The sequence below is a fragment of the Panulirus ornatus genome, chromosome 33 (assembly GCF_036320965.1).
Source record: "Panulirus ornatus isolate Po-2019 chromosome 33, ASM3632096v1, whole genome shotgun sequence".
NCBI lineage: Eukaryota > Metazoa > Arthropoda > Malacostraca > Decapoda > Palinuridae > Panulirus > Panulirus ornatus.
The window spans coordinates 4393485-4415552 of NC_092256.1; the positions used below are offsets into that span (position 1 = coordinate 4393485).

A 22068-nucleotide genomic window follows, 5' to 3' on the forward strand; every position below is an offset into this window, starting at 1 on the left:
ATAATGCTTTAACCTATCTATACCTTCACATGGCTATATCTTTAACATGTCCACCTTAACATAGATAAAGTGTATATCTTGATATGAATATAGTGCTAACATGTGTATACTGTCACATTGTGTATAAATAGTGTTAACAAGTGTATATACTTCACATAGATAGAGTGTGAAGTATATACCTTCACAGATAGAAAGTTAACATTTACACCTTGACATAGATATATAGTGTTCATCCGTATATACACATGAACTTGAACTGTTACAGGCATCAAGGGGTCGTCTGGTAACAAGTGGCAGGAACAGCGAAGGTTCCTACTGCATCACCTGCGTGACCTGGGCTTCGGTAAGACCAGCTACGAACCCATGATAATGGAGGAGGTCACGGAGTTGATGGAGTACTTAGAGCAGCAGAACGGCCAGCCCATAACTATGAAGGTAAGAGGCAGAGGCCACTTTTGCCCGCGCTGTGTCTCTAAGTCAGGACAAAGGAGATGATAATGTTGTATTTACCAGCGGGATACTACACTTGTGTCATACCGGGATACTACACTTGTACCTTACCGGGATACTACACTTGTACCTTACCGGGATACTACACTTGTGTCATACCGGGATACTACGCTTGTGTCATACCGGGATACTACGCTTGTGTCATACCGGGATACTACGCTTGTGTCATACCGGGATACTACGCTTGTGTCATACCGGGATACTACACTTGTGTCATACCGGGATACTACACTTGTACCTTACCGGGATACTACACTTGTGTCATACCGGGATACTATGCTTGTGTCATACCGGGATACTACGCTTGTGTCATACCGGGATACTACGCTTGTGTCATACCGGGATACTACGCTTGTGTCATACCGGGATACTACGCTTGTGTCATACCGGGATACTACGCTTGTGTCATACCGGGATACTACACTTGTGTCATACCGGGATACTACACTTGTACCTTACCGGGATACTACACTTGTATGTTATCGGGATGCTACTTGTGTTGTACCAATTACCTAACTATTTATGGACGACCCGATTACTTAACTGAGGCTAACGGCTCATTACCATAACCACCTCCTGCATTTGGTGCTTCTAAGTCGAGAGAGGGTTGGGGGAGGGGGGGCGTGAGGCCTTTTACCCTGCCATCTATAATAAACCATTACATGAAGAGGAAGTTTCTTTCCCTAGCCAACATGCTGAGGACTTGGTAATGTTTATATCTACGACACCTCCATGGTTCTCACACTAGACATACATTTCTCTAACTATTGTCACTCTTATCATTAACATTATTAGAACACCGATCTTATGACACTGTTCCATGAAGAACATCTAACTTGTGACTCTTAAAAATAACATTATTGGAACACTAATCTAATGACACTTATCCAGTACTCCTTTTGCTTTGTTTACTCTCACCTTCTGCCCTTCTTCACCCAATCTCTCGTGGTACTTCTTCACTCACGCCTAGTTTCCTCGCTCATTTACCTTCACTACCCTCTTCTCGTGCATATTGTTTTCTCTTTTCCGAAAACTTCTATGAGTTTTTACACTTGCCTCTGCCAGATAATAGTCAGATATCCTATCACCTGCCCTGTCATTATTCTACATGCCTATCCCCTGTTCTCATCGTTCCAGCTCACCTATGTATGCTTATGTATGTCCCTCTTTTTAAATCAGGTATTCCCAGTCACTAGTCCTCTTTCAGCATACAACTCTACAAGCTGTTCAGCACTCTTTTTACCTCACAGAATGTCCTATGTCCTCAAGTCATATCCTCAATTGCCACTTAATTGACTCTCGCATTTAACTCATTACTAACACCCAATCTCTATCATGAAAACTGCCGACACTCACTGATCTTTTTCCAAATCACATGCCTCTCATCCTCCTTCTTTTGGTCAGGTGCTATGTACTAATAACCACCAATCTCTGGCAACTGGCTTCATTTTTACTCACATCATTCTGGAACTCACTTCAATACTCACACATTTCCACAACTCCTGCTTGAGAAGTAGTGCTACCCCTTCCTTAGTTCTTGCCGTCACACTAACTTCTTTACTTACTTTATCCCTAAGACAAACCCTAATCATTCTTCACCTTTACCCTTGAACGTTGTTCAACTCAGAGCCAAAACATTCAGGTTTCTTTCCTCTCCTATCTCTCCTGTCTTCTCTTCTTGGTTACATCCACACACGTTCAGACATCCCAGTCTGAGCCTTCGAGGAGGATGAACACTACCTGTTTGGCTCCTTCTCTTTTGAGTTTTAGAAACTGAAAATCAAAGAGGAGGGTTTCCAGCCTCTCTTCCTCCCCACTTAGTCCCCGTCTATGAAACACAGGGAATACATGGGTAAAATTCTTTCTCCTATGTCCTCAGGGATAAACTAGGTGTTTGTGTGTAAAGTATAAATTGTACAACTAACTGCATCATGAAATGCCTGGTGCGTATAAGACATGAACTACACAAGCATCAAGATAGCCGGGTGTCTGTAGGGTATGAACTACACAGCCATCAAGTATGCCAGGTGTATTAAGGTATAAGCTGCACAATCATTACTTAAAGCCGGGTGTGTTTAAGGTATGAATTACACAAGCATCAAGTATAGCCATATGAGTACAAGTTATAGACTACACAAGCATCAAGTATATCCAGGTGTGTGTGTGTGTTAGGTTTCAAGTGTATCAGTAACTGCATCAAGTATAGCCAGGTATGTATAAGCTATAAACTATATGAGTAACTGCACTAAGTATAGCTAGATGTGTGAAACATATAGACTTTACATGTACTGTATCAGGTATAGCCAGGTATTTGTAAGGTATCGGCTGAAGAAACAAAAAAGATATCGCCAGGTGTGTGTAATGTATAAATTATACCAGCAACTGCATCAAGTATAGGCATGTGTGCGTACGTTATAAACTTACAATAAATGCATCATGTATAGTTAGGAGTGCGAAAGGTATAGACTTGTCAAGTAATTGTATCATGTATAGGCAGATGTATGTAAGGTATAGACAATACAAGCACGTATTGCCAGGTGTGTCACGTATTGCCAGGTGTGTGTAACGTATAAAGTATAAATGTAACTGTATAATATTTAGTCAGGTTTATGAAAAGTACAGTCATCACAAACGACTGTATCATGTAGAGGTAAGTGTGTGTAAGGTAAAAGTTATACAAGTAAATGTATCATGTATTGCTAGATGTGTCTAAAGTAGAGACATTACAGGTAACTGTATCATACAAAGGTAGGTGTAGCGAGTGTATCAGGGATAATCAGATGTCTGTAAATTCAAAATCGTGCAAACAACTTTATGAAGAATAGTTAGGAGTGTGTGATGTATTAAGTATAAAAGCAGCATATATAGCTAGGTGTGTGTAAGGCATACAGTATGCAAGCATATGGTATAAACCATACACGCTTCATGTATAGGCAGGTATGTGTAAGGTACAAACTATACAAGCATCATGTATAGCCAGGTGTGTATAAGCTACTAATTAAACTAATATCACATATAGTCAAGAGCGTGTAAGTATGACCAGGTGTGTGTAAGGAATGAAATATACAAGCATCGTGTATAGTCAGGTGTGTGTAAGGTAAAATCTATATAAGTACCATACACAGGCAGGTGTGTGTGTGTGTGTGTGTGTGTGTGTGTGTGTGTGTGTGTGTGTGTGTGTGTGTGTGTGTGTGTGCGTGCGTGCGTGTGTGTGTGTGTGTGTGCGTGTGTGTGTGTGTGTGTGTGTGTGTGTGTGTGTGTGTGTGTGTGTGTGTGTGTGTGCGTGTGTGTGTGTGTGTGTGTGTGTGTGTGTGTGTGTGTGTGTGTGTGCGTGCGTGCGTGCGTGCGTGTGTGTGTGTGCGTGTGTGTGTGTGTGCGTGTGTGTGTGTGTGTGTGTGTGTGTGTGTGTGTGAGGTATGAGCTATGCAAACGTCGCGTATAACCAGTTGTGTGACAGTTATAAACTATACAAGGAGATGTATTAGGTATAGCTAGGTGTTTGTAAGATATAACTATACAAGCATGAACTGTAGCCAGGTGTGTGTGTGTAAGGTATAAATCATGAAATCATCATGTATAGCCAGGTGTGTGATAAATGTAAACTATACAAATATCATATGTAGTCAAATGCATGTATGGAATAAACTATAAAAGCATCATGTATAGCCAGGTGTTTCTATGATATAAACTATAAAAAATGTAGTCAGGTGTGTGTAAGGCATCTCATGCATTGTATGTTTCAGCGTGTTTTCAACCGGTCCGTGGTGAACGTGTTATGGGGGATGGTGATGGGCAAGAGGTATAGTTATGGCCATAAGAAACTTCAAACTCTTCTCAAGAATTTTCTTCAACTGACCGACGTCTACATCCTGTCTCCCATCATGTTCCTACCCGGCATAACCAAACTGGCGACCTATTTACCTAGTCTGAAGGAAAACGTTACAGCTATACAAAATATAATCAAATTCATTAAGGTAAGAAGAGCGGAAGTCTTGATATACAGCTTTTATAAGAGATCTGATCATGATGGGGATGATTTAAAGAATCATTCACGATAGGACATCCCTTGGGGGTTCATATCGAGCTTTGTTTTGAGAAAGGGAAAGAATTCATTGAAGTATTCAAGAAAGATGTTTTTTTGCAAGTAATTCCTGGAAAAGAAGTTGCAAAACATGAGTAATCACAAAGTCAAAGGTACAGAACTGCTCACTGCTCCAGGTGCCTCTCACTCACATTATGAAAGGTCAGCAGAATTTCACAATCTATGAGGCACGGAATTTACAATACCACGTTACCATACATAAAGTACCTGAGTCACTTGACTGTAGTCAAGTGTCTTAACATAACAGAAACTGAGTCCACAGGTCATTTCCGACCAAAACACCCTATATCTGCCACTCTATCATCAAACACATTCAAAAACCTTTAAAATACTCACTCCATCTCCTTCTCACATCACCACTACTTGTTATCACCTCCCCATTAGCGCCCTTCACTGAAGTTCCCATTTGCTCCCTTGTCTTACGCACTTTATTTACCTCCTTCCAAAACATCTTTTTATTCTCCCTAAAATTTAATGATACCCTCTCACCCTAACTCTCATTTGCCTGCTTTTTCACCTCTTGCACCTTTCTCTTGACCTCCTGCCTCTTTCTTTAATACATCTCCCACTCATTTGCATTATTTCCCTGCAAAAATCGTCCAAATGCCTCTCTCTTCTCGTTCACTAATAATCTTACTTCGTCATCCCACCACTCACTACCCTTTCTAATCTTCCCACCTCCCACGCTTCTCATGCCACAAGCTTCTTTTGCGCAAGCCATCACTGCTTCCCTAAATACATCACATTCCTCCCCCACTCCCCTTACGTCCTTTGTTCTCACCTTTTTCCATTCTGTATTCAGTCTCTCCTGGTACTTCCTCACACAAGTCTCCTTCCCAAGCTCACTTACTCTCACTACTCTCTTCACCCCAACATTCTCTCTTCTTTTCTGAAAACCTCTACAAATCTTCACCTTTGCCTCCACAAGATAATGATCAGATATCCCTCCAGTTGCACCTCTCAGCACATTAACATCCAAAAGTCTCTCTTTCGCGCGCCTATCAATTAACAAGTAATCCAATAACGCTCTCTGGCCATCTCTCCTACTTACATACGTATACTTATGTATATCTCTCTTTTTAAACCAGGTATTCCCAATCACCAGTCCCTATTCAGCACATAAATCTACAATCTCTTCACCATTTCCATTTACAACACTGAACACCCCATGTATACCAGTTATTCCCTCAACTGCCACATTACTCACGTTTGCATTCAAATCCCTCATCACTATAACTCGGTCTCGTGCATCAAAACTACTAACACACTCATTCAGCTGCTCCCAAAACACTTGCCTCCCATGGTTTCTCTTCTCATGCCCAGGTGCATATGCACCAATAATCACTAATCTCTCTCCATCAACTTTCAACTTTACCCATATCAATCTAGAGTTTACCTTCTTACACACTATCACATACTCCCACCACTCCTGTTTCGGGAGTAGTGCTACTCCTTCCCTTGCTCTTGTCCTCTCAAAAACCCCTGACTTTACTCCCAAGACATTCCCAAACCATTCTTCCCCTTTATCGTTGAGCTTCGTTTCACTCAGAGCGAAAACATCCAGGTTCCGTTCCACAAACAAACTACCGATCTCCTTTTTTCTCATCTTGGTTACATCCACACACATTTAGACACCCCAATCTGAGCCTTCGAGGAGGATGAGCACTCCCCGCGTGGCTCCTTCTTCTGTTTCCCATTTTAGAAAAGTAAAATACAAGGAGGGGAGGGTTTCTAGCCCCACGCTCCCGTCCTCTTTAGTCGCCTTCTACGAACTGTGAGGAATGAGTGGGAAGTATTCTTTCTCCCCTATCCCTATTTTTTTTTTTTTTTTTTTTTTTTTTTAAAGGGACATGCATAAATATACATCAGTGAGTAGGGAACCTGGTCAGAGAGAAGTGTTGGACTCTGTACAAATTTATAGGTGTGCAAAAGATAGACTCCTAGATGTTAATGTGTTGGGAGGGGAAACTAATATTAATGAGAAGAGGGTGAGAAAGAAATGAGCTTGGAAAAAAGAGGTGTGTGTGTGTGTGTGAAATACTAGAAGAGATTGGGTATAGAATAGCTAAAGTTGTAAGCAAATGAAGCAAGGGGAATGGGAGATATTTAGTGAAGCAGTGATAGCATGTGCAAGAGATATGGGATATGGGCAGTTGAGAAATTGGTAGTAAGTGGCGGGGTGATTGTTCCCTCCACTTCTGATGCATATATCCTCTTTGTCCTCTATCCTCATGTTCTTAACACTACCTCACTAATATGGGAAATGACAAATATATATGAAATAAGATATATGTAGTTTGATTGACTAAGTAATGAAAGGGTAAAAGATATGTGTGGTAATAAAAAGAGTGGTTGAGAGAGCAGAAGTGGCTTTGTTGAAATAATTTGGACTCGTGAGGATGAGTAAGGAGGATTAACAAAGAGGGTGTACGTGTCAAAGATGGAGGGAACGAGGAGAAGTGGGAGACCAAATTGGAGGGGGAAAGATGGAGTGAAAAAGATTTTGAGTTATAGGGGCCTGAACATGCAGGAGGGTGAAAGGCGTGCAAGGAATAGAGTGAATTGGAACGATGTGGTATACTGGGGTCGACATGGTGTCAATGGATTGAACCAGGGCATGTGAAGCGTTTGGGGTAAACCATGGAAAGTTCTGTGGGGCCTGGATGTGGAAAGGGAGCTGTGGTTTCGGTGCATTATTATATGACAGCTAGAGACTGAGTGTGAACGAATATGGCCTTTGTTGTCTTTTCCTAGCACTACCTCACACACATGAGGGGGAAGGATGTTGTTATTCCATGTGTGGCGGGGTGGCGATGGAAATGAATAAAGGCAAACAGTATGAATTATGTACATGGGTATATATGTATATGTCTGTGTGTGTATATATATGTATACGTTGAGATGTATAGGTATGTATATGTGGTGTGTGTGGACGTGTATGTATATACATGTGTATGTGGGTGGGTTGGGCCATTCTTTCGTCTGTTTCCTTGCACTACCTCGCTGGCGCGGGGGGCGGCGGCGGGGCAAGGTGAATAAATAGATAAATATATATAGGGGAGAAAGAATACTTCCCACGTATTCCCTGCATGTCGTAAAAGGCGACTAAAAGGAGAGGGAGCGGGGGGCTGGAAATCCTCCCCTCTCATTTCTTTTTAAATTTTTCCAAAAGAAGGAACAGAGAAGGGGGCCATATGAGGATATTCCCTCAAAGGCCCAGTCCTCTGTTCTTAACGCTACCTCGCTAATGCGGGAAATGGCGAATAGTATGAAAAATATATATATATATATATATATATATATATATATATATATATATATATATATATATATATATATATATATATATATATATATGTATTTATATATTTATTTTGCTTTGTCGCTGTCTCCCGCGTTTGCGAGGTAGCGCAAGGAAACAGACGAAAGAAATGGCTCAACCCACCCACATACACAATGTATATACATACACGTCCACACACGCAAATATACATACCTATACATCTCAATGTACACATATATATACACACACATACACATACATATATACCCATGCACACAATTCACACTGTCTGCCTTTATTCATTCCCATCGCCACCTCGCCACACATGGAATACCATCCCCCTCCCCCCCTCATGTGTGCGAGGTAGCACTAGGAAAGGACAACAAAGGCCCCATTTGCTCACACTCATTCTCTAGCTGTCATGCAATAATGCCCGAAACCACAGCTCCCTTTCCACATCCAGGCCCCACTCAACTTTCCATGGTTTACCCGACGCTTCACATGCCCTGATTCAAATCCACTGACAGCACGTCAACCCGGTATACCATATCGATCCAATTCACTCTATTCCTTGCCCTCCTTTCACCCTCCTGCATGTTCAGGCCCCGATCATACAGAATCTTTTTCACTCCATCTTTCCACCTCCAATTTGGTCTCCCACTTCTCGTTCCCTCCACCTCCGACACATATATCCTCTTGGTCAATCTTTCCTCACTCATTCTCTCCATGTGCCCAAACCATTTCAAAACACCCTCTTCTGCTCTCTCAACCACACTCTTTCTATTTCAACACATCTCTCCTACCCTTACATTACTTACTCGATCAAACCACCTCACACCACACATTGTCCTCAAACATCTCATTTCCAGCACATCCACCCTCCTGCGCACAACTCTATCCATAGCCCACGCCTCGCAACCATACAACATTGTTGGAACCACTATTCCTTCAAACATACCCATTTTTGCTTTCCAAGATAATGTTCTCGACTTCCACACATTCTTCAAGGGTCCTAGGATTTTCGCCCCCTCACCCACCCTATGATTCACTTCCGCTTCCATGGTTCCATCCGCTGCCAGATCCGCTCCCAGATATCTAAAACCCTTTACTTCCTCCAGTTTTTCTCCATTCAAACCTACCTCCCAATTGACTTGACCCTCAACCCCACTGTACCTAATAACCTTGCTCTTATTCACATTTACTCTTAACTTTCTTCTTTCACACACTTTACCAAACTCAGTCACCAGCTTCTGCAGTTTCTCACATGAATCAGCCACCAGCGCTGTATCATCAGCGAACAACAACTGACTCACTTCCCAATCTCTGTCATCCACAAAAGACTTCATACTTGCCCCTCTTTCCAAAACTCTTGCATTTACCTCCCTAACAACCCCATCCATAAACAAATTAAACAACCATGGAGACATCACACACCCCTGCCGCAAACCTACATTCACTGAGAACCAATCACTTTCCTCTCTTCTTACACGTACACATGCCTTACATCCTCGATAAAAACTTTTCACTGCTTCTAACAACTTGCCTCCCACACCATATATTCTTAATACCTTCCACAGAGCATCTCTATCAACTCTATCATATGCCTTCTCCAGATCCATAAATGCTACATACAAATCCATTTGCTTTTCTAAGTATTTCTCACATACATTCTTCAAAGCAAACACCTGATCCACACATCCTCTACCACTTCTGAAACCACACTGCTCTTCCCCAATCTGATGCTCTGTACATGCCTTCACCCCCTCAATCAATACCCTCCCATATAATTTACCAGGAATACTCAACAAACGTATACCTCTGTAATTTGAGCACTCACTCTTATCCCCTTTGCCTTTGTACAATGGCACTATGCACGCATTCCGCCAATCCTCAGGCACCTCACCATGAGTCATACATACATTAAATAACCTTACCAACCAGTCAACAATACAGTCACCTCCTTTTTTAATAAATTCCACTGCAATACCATCCAAACCTGCTACCTTGCCGGCTTTCATCTTCCGCAAAGCTTTTACTACCTCTTCTCTGTTTACCAAATCATTTTCCCTAACCCTCTCACTTTGCACACCACCTCGACCAAAACACCCTATATCTGCCACTCTATCATCAAACACATTCAACAAACCTTCAAAATACTCACTCCATCTCCTTCTCACATCACCACTACTTGTTATCACCTACCCATTTGCGCCCTTCACTGACGTTCCCATTTGCTCCCTTGTTTTACGCACTTTATTTACCTCCTTCCAGAACATCTTTTTATTCTCCCTAGAATTTAATGATACTCTCTCACCCCAACTCTCATTTGCCCTCTTTTCACCTCTTGCACCTTTCTCTTGACCTCCTGTCTCTTTGTTTTATACATCTCCCACTAAATTGCCTTTTTTTCCCTGCAAAAATCGTCCAAATGCCTCTCTCTTCTCTTTCACTAATAATCTTACTTCTTCATCCCACCACTCACTACCCTTTCTAATCAACCCACCTCCCACGTTTCTCATCCCACAAGCATCTTTTGCGCAAGCCATCACTGCTTCCCTAAATACATCCCATTCCTCCCCCACTCCTCTTACTTCCATTGTTCTCACCATTTTCCATTCTGTACTCAGCCTCTCTTGGTACTTCCTCACACAAGTCTCCTTCCCAAGCTCACTTACTCTCACCACCCTCTTCACCCCAACATTCACTCTTCTTTTCTGAAAACCCATTCAAATCTTCACCTTAGCCTCCACAAGATAATGATCAAACATCCCTCCAGTTGCACCTCTCAGCACATTAACATCCAAAAGTCTCTTTCGCGCGCCTGTCAATTAACACGTAATCCAATAACGCTCTCTGGCCATCTCTCCTACTTACATACGTATCCTCATGTATATCTCGCTTTTTAAACCAGATATTCCCAATCACCAGTCCTTTTTCAGCACATAAATCTACAAGCTCTTCACCATTTCCATTTACAACACTGAACACCCCATGTATACCAATTATTCCCTCAACTGCCACATTACTCACCTTTGCATTTAAATCACCCATCACTATAACCCGGTCTCGTGCATCAAAACCACTAGCACACTCATTCAGCTGCTCCCAAAACACTTCCCTCTCATGATCTTTCTTCTCATGCCCAGGTGCATATGCACCAATAATCACCCATTTCTCTCCATCAACTTTCAGTTTTACCCATATTAATCGAGAATTTACTTTCTTACATTCTATCACATACTCCCACAACTCCTGTTTCAGGAGTACTGCTACTCCTTCCCTTGCTCTTGTCCTCTCACTAACCCCTGACTTTACTCCCAAGACATTCCCAAACCACTCTTCCCCTTTACCCTTGAGCTTCGTTTTACTCAGAGCCAAAACATCCAGGTTCCTTTCCTCAAACATACTACCTATCTCTCCTTTTTTCACACTCTTGGTTACATCCACATACATTTAGACACCCCAGTCTGAGCCTTCGAGGAGGATGAGCACTCCCCGCGTGACTCCTTCTTCTGTTTCCCATTTTAGAAAGTTAAAAAATACAAGGAGGGGAGGATTTCTGGCCCCCCGCTCCCGTCCCCTCTAGTCGCCTTCTACGACACACGAGGAATGCGTGGGAAGTATTCTTTCACGGGACGGGAGCGGGGGGCGAGAAACTCTCCCCTCCTTGTATTTTATTTTTCTAAAATGGGAGACAGAAGAAGGAGTCACGCGAGGAGTGCTCATCCTCCTCGAAGGCTCAGATTGGGGTGTCTAAATGTGTGTGGATGTAACCAAGATGAGATAAAAGGAGAGATAGGTAGTATGTTTGAAGAAAGGAACCTGGATGTTTTGGCTCTGAGTGAAACGAAGCTCAAGGGTAAAGTGGAAGAGTGGTTTGGGAATGTCTTGGGAGTAAAGTCAGGGGTTAGTGAGAGGACAAGAGCAAGAGAAGGAGTAGCACCACTCCTGAAACAGGAGTTGTGGGAGTATGTGATAGAATGTAAGAAAGTAAATTCTATATTAATATGGGTAAAATTGAAAGTTGATGGAGAGAGATGGGTGATTATTGGTGCATATGCACCTCGGCATGAGAAGAAAGAGCATGAGAGGCAAGTGTTTTGGGAGCAGCTGAATGAGTGTGTTAGTGCTTTAATGCACAAGACAGGTTATAGTGATGGGTGATTTGAATGCAAAGGTGCACAATGTGGCAGTTGAGGGAATAATTGGTATACATGGGGTGTTCAGTGTTGTAAATGGAAATGGTGAAGAGTTTGTAGATTTATGTGCTGAAAAAGGACTGGTGACTGGGAATACTTGGTTTAAAAAGCGAGATATACATAAGTATACGTATGTAAGTAGAAGAGATGGCCAGAGAACGTTATTGGATTACAAGTTAATTGACAGGCGCGCGAAAGAGAGACTTTTGGATGTTAATGTGCTAAGAGGTGCAACTGGAGGGATGTCTGATCATTATCTTGTGGAGGCGAAGGTGAAGATTTGTATGGGTTTTCAGAAAAGAAGAGAGAATGTTGGGGTGAAGAGAGCGGTGAGAGTAAGTGAGCTTGGAAGGAGACTTGTGTGAGGAAGTCCCAAGAGAAACTGAGTACAAAATGGAAAAAGGTGAGAACAATGGATGTAAGGGGAGTGGGGGAGGAATGGGATGTATTTAGGGGAGCAGTGATGGCTTGCGCAAAAGATGCTTGTGGGATGAGAAACGTGGGAGGTGGGTTGATTAGAAAGGGTAGTGAGAGGTCGGATGAAGAAGTAAGATTATTAGTGAAAGAGAAGAGAGAGGCATTTGGACGATTTTTGCAGGGAAAAAAAGGCAATTTAGTGGGAGATGTATAAAACAAAGAGACAGGAGGTCAAGAGAAAGGTGCAAGAGGTGAAAAGAGGGCAAATGAGAGTTGGGGTGAGAGAGTATCATTAAATTCTAGGGAGAATAAAAAGATGCTTCTGGAAGGAGGTAAATAAAGTGCGTAAGACAAGGGAGCAAATGGGAACTTCAGTGAAGGGGGCTAATGGGTAGGTGATAACAAGTAGTGGTGATGTGAGAAGGAGATGGAGTGAGTATTTTGAAGGTTTGTTGAATGTGTTTGCTGATAGAATGGCAGATATAGGGTGTTTTGGTCGAGGTGGTGTGCAAAGTGAGAGGGTTAGGGAAAATGATTTGGTAAACAGAGAAGAGGTAGTAAAAGCTTTGCGGAAGATGAAAGCCGGCAAGGCAGCAGGTTTGCATGGAACTGCAGTGGAATTTATTAAAAAAGGGGGTGACTGTATTGTTGACTGGTTGGTAAGGTTATCTAATGTATGTATGATTCATGGTGAGGTGCCTGAGGATTGGCGGAATGCGTGCATAGTGCCATTGTACAAAGGCAAAGGGGATAAGAGTGAGTGCTCAAATTAGAGAGGTATAAGTTTGGTAAATTATACGGGAGGGTATTTATTGAGTGGGTGAAGGCATGTACAGAGCTTCAGATTGGGGAAGAGCAGTGTGGTTTCAGAAGTGGTAGAGGATGTGTGGATCAGGTGTTTGCTTTAAAGAATGCATGTGAGAAATACTTAGAAAAGCAAATGGATTTGTATGTAGCATTTATGGATCTGAAGAAGGCATATGATAGAGTTGATAGAGATGCTCTGTGGAAGGTACTAAGAATATATGGTGTGGGAGACAAGTTGTTAGAAGCACTGAAAGGTTTTTACCGAGGATGTAAGGCATGTGTACGTGTAGGAAGAGAGGAAAGTGATTGGGTCTCAGTGAATGTAGGTTTGCGGCAGGGGTGTGTGATGTCTCCATGGTTGTTTAATTTGTTTATGGATGGGGTTGTTAGGGAGGTGAACGCAAGAGTTTTGGAAAGAGGGGCAAGTATGCAGTCTGTTGTGGATGAGAGAGCTTGGGAAGTGAGTCAATTGTTGCTCGGTGATGATACACCGCTCTTGGGTAATTCATGTGAGAAACTGCAGAAGCTGGTGACTGAGTTTCGTAAAGTGTGTGAAAGAAGAAAGTTAAGAGTAAATGTGAATAAGCGCAAGGTTATTAGGTACAGTAGGGTTGAGGGTCAAGTCAATTGGGAGGTAAGTTTGAATGGAGAAAAACTGGAGGAAGTAAAGTGTTTTAGATATCTGGGAGTGGATCTGGCAGCGGATGGAACCATGGAAGCAGAAGTAAATCATAGGGTGGGGGAGGAGGGCGAAAATCCTGGGAGCCTTGAAGAATGTGTGGAAGTCGAAAACATTATCTCGGAAAGCAAAAATGGGTATGTTTGAAGGAATAGTGGTTCCAACATTGTTGCATGGTTGCGAGGCGTGGGCTATGGATAGAGTTGTGCGCAGGAGGGTGGATGTGCTGGAAATGAGATGTTTGAGGACAATGTGTGGTGTGAGGTGGTTTGACGAGTAAGTAATGTAAGGGTAAGAGAGACGTGGGGAAATAAAAAGAGCGTGGTTGAGAGAGCAGAAGAGGGTGTTTTTAAATGGTTTGGTCACATGGAGAGAATGAGTGAGGAAAGATTGACCAAGAGGATATATGTGTCGTAGGTGGAGGGAACGAGGAGAAGTGGGAGACCAAATTGGAGGTGGAAAGATGGAGTGAAAAAGATTTTGAGTGATCTGGGCCTGAACATGCAGGAGGGTGAAAGGCGGGCAAGGAATAGAGTGAATTGGATCGAGTGTTATATCCGGGTCGACGTGCTGTCAATGGATTGAATCAGGGCATGTGAAGCGTCTGGGGTAAACCATGGAAAGTTCTGTGGAACCTGGGTGTGGAAAGGGAGCTGTGGTTTCGGGCATTATTGCATGACAGCTAGAGACTGAGTGTGAACGAATGGGGCCTTTGTTGTCTTTTCCTAGCGCTAAGTCGCACACATGAGGGGGGAGGGGGATGTTATTCCATGTGTGGCGAGGTGGCGATGGGAATGAATAAAGGCAGACAGTGTGAATTGTGTGCATGTGTATATATATATTTGGTAAAGTGTGTGGAAGAAGAAAGTTAAGAGTAAATGTGAATAAGAGCAAGGTTATTAGGTACAGTAGGGTTGAGGGTCAAGTCAATTCGGAGGTGAGTTTGAATGGAGAAAAACTGGAGGAAGTGAAGTGTTTTATATATCTGGGAGTGGATCTGGCAGCGGATGGAACCATGGAAGCGGAAGTGGATCATAGGGTGGGGGAGGGGGCGAAAATTCTGGGGGCCTTGAAGAATGTGTGGAAGTCGAGAACATTATCTCGGAAAGCAAAAATGGGTATGTTTGAAGGAATAGTGGTTCCAACAATGTTGTATGGTTGCGAGGCGTGGGCTATGGATAGAGTTGTGCGCAGGAGGATGGATGTGCTGGAAATGAGATGTTTGAGGACAATGTGTGGTGTGAGGTGGTTTGATCGAGTGAGTAACGTAAGGGTAAGAGACATGTGTGGAAATAAAAAGAGCGTGGTTGAGAGAGCAGAAGAGGGTGTTTTGAAGTGGTTTGGGCACATGGAGAGAATGAGTGAGGAAAGATTGACCAAGAGGATATATGTGTCGGAGGTGGAGGGAACGAGGAGAAGAGGGAGACCAAATTGGAGGTGGAAAGATGGAGTGAAAAAGATTTTGTGTGATCGGGGCCTGAACATGCAGGAGGGTGAAAGGAGGGCAAGGAATAGAGTGAATTGGAGCGATGTGGTATACCGGGGTTGACGTGCTGTCAGTGGATTGAATCAAGGCATGTGAAGCGTCTGGGGTAAACCATGGAAAGCTGTGTAGGTATGTATATTTGCGTGTGTGGACGTATGTATATACATGTGTATGGGGGGGGGTTGGGCCATTTCTTTCGTCTGTTTCCTTGCGCTACCTCCCAAACGCGGGAGACAGCGACAAAGTATAATATAATATAATATATATATAATATATAATATATATATATATATATATATATATATATATATATATATATATATATATATATATATATATATATATACATATATATATATATATACATATATATATATATATATATATATATATATATATATATATATATATATATATATATATATATATATATATATATATATATATATATATATATATATGTATATATATATATATATATATATATATATGTATATATATATATATATATGCATATATATATATATATATATATATATATATATATATATATATATATATATATATATATATATATATATATATATATATATATATATATATATATATATATATAAATATATATGTATGTATATATATATGTATATATATATATGTATATGTATATATATATATATTATCCCTGGGGATAGGGGATTAAGAATACTTCCCACGTATTCCCTGCGTGTCGTAGAAGGCGACTAAAAGGGGAGGGAGCGGGGGGCTGGAAATCTTCCCCTCTCGTTTTTTTTTTTTATTTTCCAAAAGAAGGAACAGAGAATTGGGCCAGTCAAAGGCCCAGTCCTCTGTTCTTAATGCTACCTCGCTAACGCGGGAAATGGCGAATAGTTTAAAAGAAAGAAAGATATATATATATATATATATATATATATATATATATATATATATATATATATATATATATATATATATATATATATATATATATATATATGTATATTTTTATTTTATTATACTTTGCCGCTGTCTCCCGCGTTTGCGAGGTAGCGCAAGGAAACAGACGAAAGAAATGGCCCAACCCCCCAACCCCCCAACACATGTTTATACATACGTCCACACACGCAAATATACATACCTACACAGCTTTCCATGGTTTACCCCAGACGCTTCACATGCCTTGATTCAATCCACTGACAGCACGTCAACCCCGGTATACCACATCGCTCCAATTCACTCTATTCCTTGCCCTCCTTTCACCCTCCTGCATGTTCAGGCCCCGGTCACACAAAATCTTTTTCACTCCATCTTTCACCTCCAATTTGGTCTCCCTCTTCTCCTCGTTCCCTCCACCTCCGACACATATTTCCTCTTGGTCAATCTTTCCTCACTCACTCTCTCCATGTGCCCAAACCACTTCAAAACACCCTCTTCTGCTCTCTCAACCACGCTCTTTTTATTTCCACACATGTCTCTTACCCTTACGTTACTCACTCGATCAAACCACCTCACACCACACATTGTCCTCAAACATCTCATTTCCAGCACATCCATCCTCCTGCGCACAACTCTATCCATAGCCCACGCCTCGCAACCATACAACATTGTTGGAACCACTATTCCTTCAAACATACCTATTTTTGCTTTCCGAGATAATGTTCTCGACTTCCACACATTCTTCAAGGCCCTCAGAATTTTCGCCCCCTCCCCCACCCTATGATCCACTTCCGCTTCCATGGTTCCATCCGCTGCCAGATCCACTCCCAGATATCTAAAACACTTCACTTCTTCCAGTTTTTCTCCATTCAAACTCACCTCCCAATTGACTTGACCCTCAACCCTACTGTACCTAATAACCTTGCTCTTATTCACATTTACTCTTAACTTTCTTCTTCCACACACTTTACCAAACTCAGTCACCAGCTTCTGCAGTTTCTCACATGAATCAGCCACCAGCGCTGTATCATCAGCGAACAACAACTGACTCACTTCCCAAGCTCTCTCATCCCCAACAGACTTCATACTTCCCCTCTTTCCAAAACTCTTGCATTTACCTCCCTAACAACCCCATCCATAAACAAATTAAACAACCATGGAGACATCACACACCCCTGCCGCAAACCTACATTCACTGAGAACCAATCACTTTCCTCTCTTCCTACACGTACACATGCCTTACATCCTCGATAAAAACTTTTCACTGCTTCTAACAACTTGCCTCCCACACCATATATTCTTAATACCTTCCACAGAGCATCTCTATCAACTCTATCATATGCCTTCTCCAGATCCATAAATGCTACATACAAATCCATTTGCTTTTCTAAGTATTTCTCACATACATTCTTCAAAGCAAACACCTGATCCACACATCCTGTACCACTTCTGAAACCACACTGCTCTTCCCCAATCTGATGCTCTGTACATGCCTTCACCCTCTCAATCAATACCCTCCCATATAATTTACCAGGAATATTCAACAAACTTATACCTCTGTAATTTGAGCACTCACTCTTATCCCCTTTGCCTTTGTACAATGGCACTATGCACGCATTCCGCCAATCCTCAGGCACCTCACCATGAGTCATACATACATTAAATAACCTTACCAACCAGTCAACAATACAGTCACCCCCTTTTTTAATAAATTCCACTGCAATACCATCCAAACCTGCTGCCTTGCCGGCTTTCATCTTCCGCAAAGCTTTCACTACCTCTTCTCTGTTTATCAAATCATTTTCCCTAACCCTCTCACTTTGCACACCACCTCGACCAAAACACCCTATATCTGCCACTCTATCATCAAACACATTCAACAAACCTTCAAAATACTCACTCCATCTCCTTCTCACATCACCACTACTTGTTATCACCTCCCCATTTGCGCCCTTCACTGAAGTTCCCATTTGCTCCCTTGTCTTACGCAGTTTATTTACCTCCTTCCAGAACATCTTTTTATTCTCCCTAAAATTTAATGATACTCTCTCACCCCAACTCTCATTTGCCCTTTTTTTCACCTCTTGCATCTTTCTCTTGACCTCCTGTCTCTTTCTTTTATACATCTCCCACTCAATTGCATTTTTTCCCTGCAAAAATCGTCCAAATACCTCTCTCTTCTCTTTCACTAATACTCTTACTTCTTCATCCGACCACTCACTACCCTTTCTAATCAACCCACCTCCCACTCTTCTCATGCCACAAGCATCTTTTGCGCAATCCATCACTGATTCCCTAAATACATCCCATTCCTCCCCCACTCCCCTTTCTTCCATGGTTCTCACCTTTTTTCATTCTGTACTCAGTCTCTCTTGGTACTTCCTCACACAGGTCTCCTTCCCAAGCTCACTTACTCTCACCACCCTCTTCACCCCAACATTCACTCTTCTTTTCTGAAAACCCATACAAATCTTCACCTTAGCCTCTACAAGATAATATATATATATATATATATATATATATATATATATATATATATATATATATATATATATATATATATATATATATATATGTATATATATACATATATATAAATATATATATATATATATATATATATATATATATATATATATATATATATATATATATATATATATATATATATATATATATATATATATATATGTATATATATACATATATATATATATATATATATATATATATATATATATATATATATATATATATATATATATATATATATATATATATATATATATATATATATATATCCCTGGGGATAGGGGAGAAAGACTACTTCCCACGTATTCCCTGCGTGTCGTAGAAGGCGACTAAAAGGGGAGGGAGCGGGGGGCTGGAAATCTTCCCCTCTCGTTTTTTTTTTTAATTTTCCAAAACAAGGAACAGAGAAGGGGGCCAGAGGAGGATATTCACTCCAAGGCCCAGTCCTCTGTTCTTAACACTACCTCGCTAACGCGGGAAATGACGAATAGTTTGAAAGAAAGAAATATATATATATATATATATATATATATATATATATATATATATATATATATATATATATATATATATATATATGTGTCTCTGTGTGTATATATATGTGTACATTGAGATGTATGGGTATGTATATTTGCGTGTGTGGACGTGTAAGTATATACATGTGTATGGGGGTGGGTTGGGTCATTTCTTTCGTCTGTTTCCTTGCGCTACCTCGCAAACGCGGGAGACAACGAGAAAGGAAAATATAATATATATATATATATATATATATATATATATATATATATATATATATATATATATATATATATATATATATATATATATATATATATACGAACAAAATGCATATGGACGCGCATCTTCATACAACATACGAACCTCCTCCAACAGCCCTTTATTGGCGATCGTAGCCTACCGGAATCGCTCCCGCTTGTTACACAAGGGTCTCAGGTTCGATCCTGGCTGTTGGAGTTTGTATGATATGTACATATATATATATATATATATATATATATATATATATATATATATATTGGAATGACTAATTAAATTTTGCTTCAAGGTATATTGTGATATTGCTTAATTCAAAGGTTGTTTTCTCACCGCCGCAGGATGAAATCCATGAATTTATAGCAAGCGATGATGGCATCACGACCAACTGTTTAACGTCACTTTATCTTCAGGAGATGAGAAAATCAGGAGACAAGCCAACATATTTCGACAGTAAGCATATGACGTTTTTGTTGTTGGTGCCAAACCAATGATAATGATTTCGCATCAAATGATGGATTTCAGTGTACAGTTGAGTAAATGACATGTAATCCACATTCGGTTTGTGAGAATGACTATCATACCCTTCATTTGGAGGCCTGATTTGGAATAAGAAGGCAGATATATATATATATATATATATATATATATATATATATATATATATATATATATATATATATATATATTTATAAATTTTTTTATTATACTTTGTCGCTGTCTCCCGCGTTTGCGAGGTAGCGCAAGGAAACAGACGAAAGAAATGGCCCAACCCCCCCCACATACACATGTATATACATACGTCCACACACGCAAATATACATACCTACACAGCTTTCCATGGTTTACCCCAGACGCTTCACATGCCCTGATTAAATCCACTGACACCACGTCGACCCCGGTATACCACATCGATCCAATTCACTCTATTCCTTGCCCTCCTTTCACCCTCCTGCATGTTCAGGCCCCGATCACACAAAATCTTTTTCACTCCATCTTTCCACCTCCAATTTGGTCTCCCACTTCTCCTCATTCCCTCCACCTCCGACACATATATGCTCTTGGTCAATCTTTCCTCACTCATTCTCTCCATGTGCCCAAACCACTTCAAAACACCCTCTTCTCCTCTTTCAACCACGCTCTTTTTATTTCCACACATCTCTCTTACCCTTACGTTACTTACTTGATCAAACCACCTCACACCACAAATTGTCCTCAAACATCTCATTTCCAGCACATCCATCCTCCTGCGCACAACTCTATCCATAGCCCACGCCTCGCAACCATACAACATTGTTGGAACCACTATTCCTTCAAACATACCCATTTTTGCTTTCCGAGATAATGTTCTCGACTTCCACACATTCTTCAAGGTTCCCAGGATTTTCGCCCCCTCCCCCACCCTATGATCCACTTCCGCTTCCATGGTTCCATCCGCTGACAGATCCACTCCCAGATATCTAAAACACTTTACTTCCTCCAGTTTTTCTCCATTCATACTTACCTCCCAGTTGACTTGACCCTCTACCCTACTGTACCTAATAACCTTGCTCTTATTCACATTTACTCTTAACTTTCTTCTTTCACACACTTTACCAAACTCAGTCACCAGCTTCCGCAGTTTCTCACATGAATCAGCCACCAACGATGTATCATCAGCGAACAACAACTGACTCACTTCCCAAGCTCTCTCATCCCCAACAGACTTCATACTTGCCCCTCTTTCCAAAACTCTTGCATTCACCTCCCTAACAACCCCATCCATAAACAAATTAAACAACCATGGAGACATCACACACCCCTGCCGCAAACCTACATTCACTGAGAACCAATCACTTTCCTCTCTTCCTACACGTACACATGCCTTACATCCTCAATAAAAACTTTTCACTGCTTCTAACAACTTGCCTCCCACACCATATATTCTTAATACCTTCCACAGAGCATCTCTATCAACTCTATCATATGCTTTCTCCAGATCCATAAATGCTACATACAAATCCATTTGCTTTTCTACGTATTTCTCACATACATTCTTCAAAGCAAACACCTGATCCACACATCCTCTACCACTTCTGAAACCACACTGCTCTTCCCCAATCTGATGCTCTGTACATGCCTTCACCCTCTCAATCAATACCCTCCCATATAATTTACCAGGAACACTCAACAAACTTATACCTCTGTAATTTGAGCACTCACTCTTATCCCCTTTGCCTTTGTACAATGGCACTATGCACGCATTCCGCCAATCCTCAGGCACCTCACCATGAGTCATACATACATTAAATAACCTTACCAACCAGTCAATAATACAGTCACCCCCTTTTTTGATAAGTTCCACTG

At 41.1% G+C, this 22068-nt stretch overlaps 1 protein-coding gene across 1 annotated transcript in view; it reads left to right on the top strand.

Moving 5' to 3' along the window:
- LOC139759415 (cytochrome P450 2J3-like) overlaps window positions 1-22068 on the top strand; it is a 150468-nt gene that overhangs the window by 99721 nt on the left and 28679 nt on the right. The window contains 3 exon segments of the mRNA XM_071681507.1: window positions 266-435; window positions 4254-4484; window positions 20064-20175. Of these exon segments, the coding sequence (XP_071537608.1) occupies window positions 266-435; window positions 4254-4484; window positions 20064-20175 (513 nt within the window).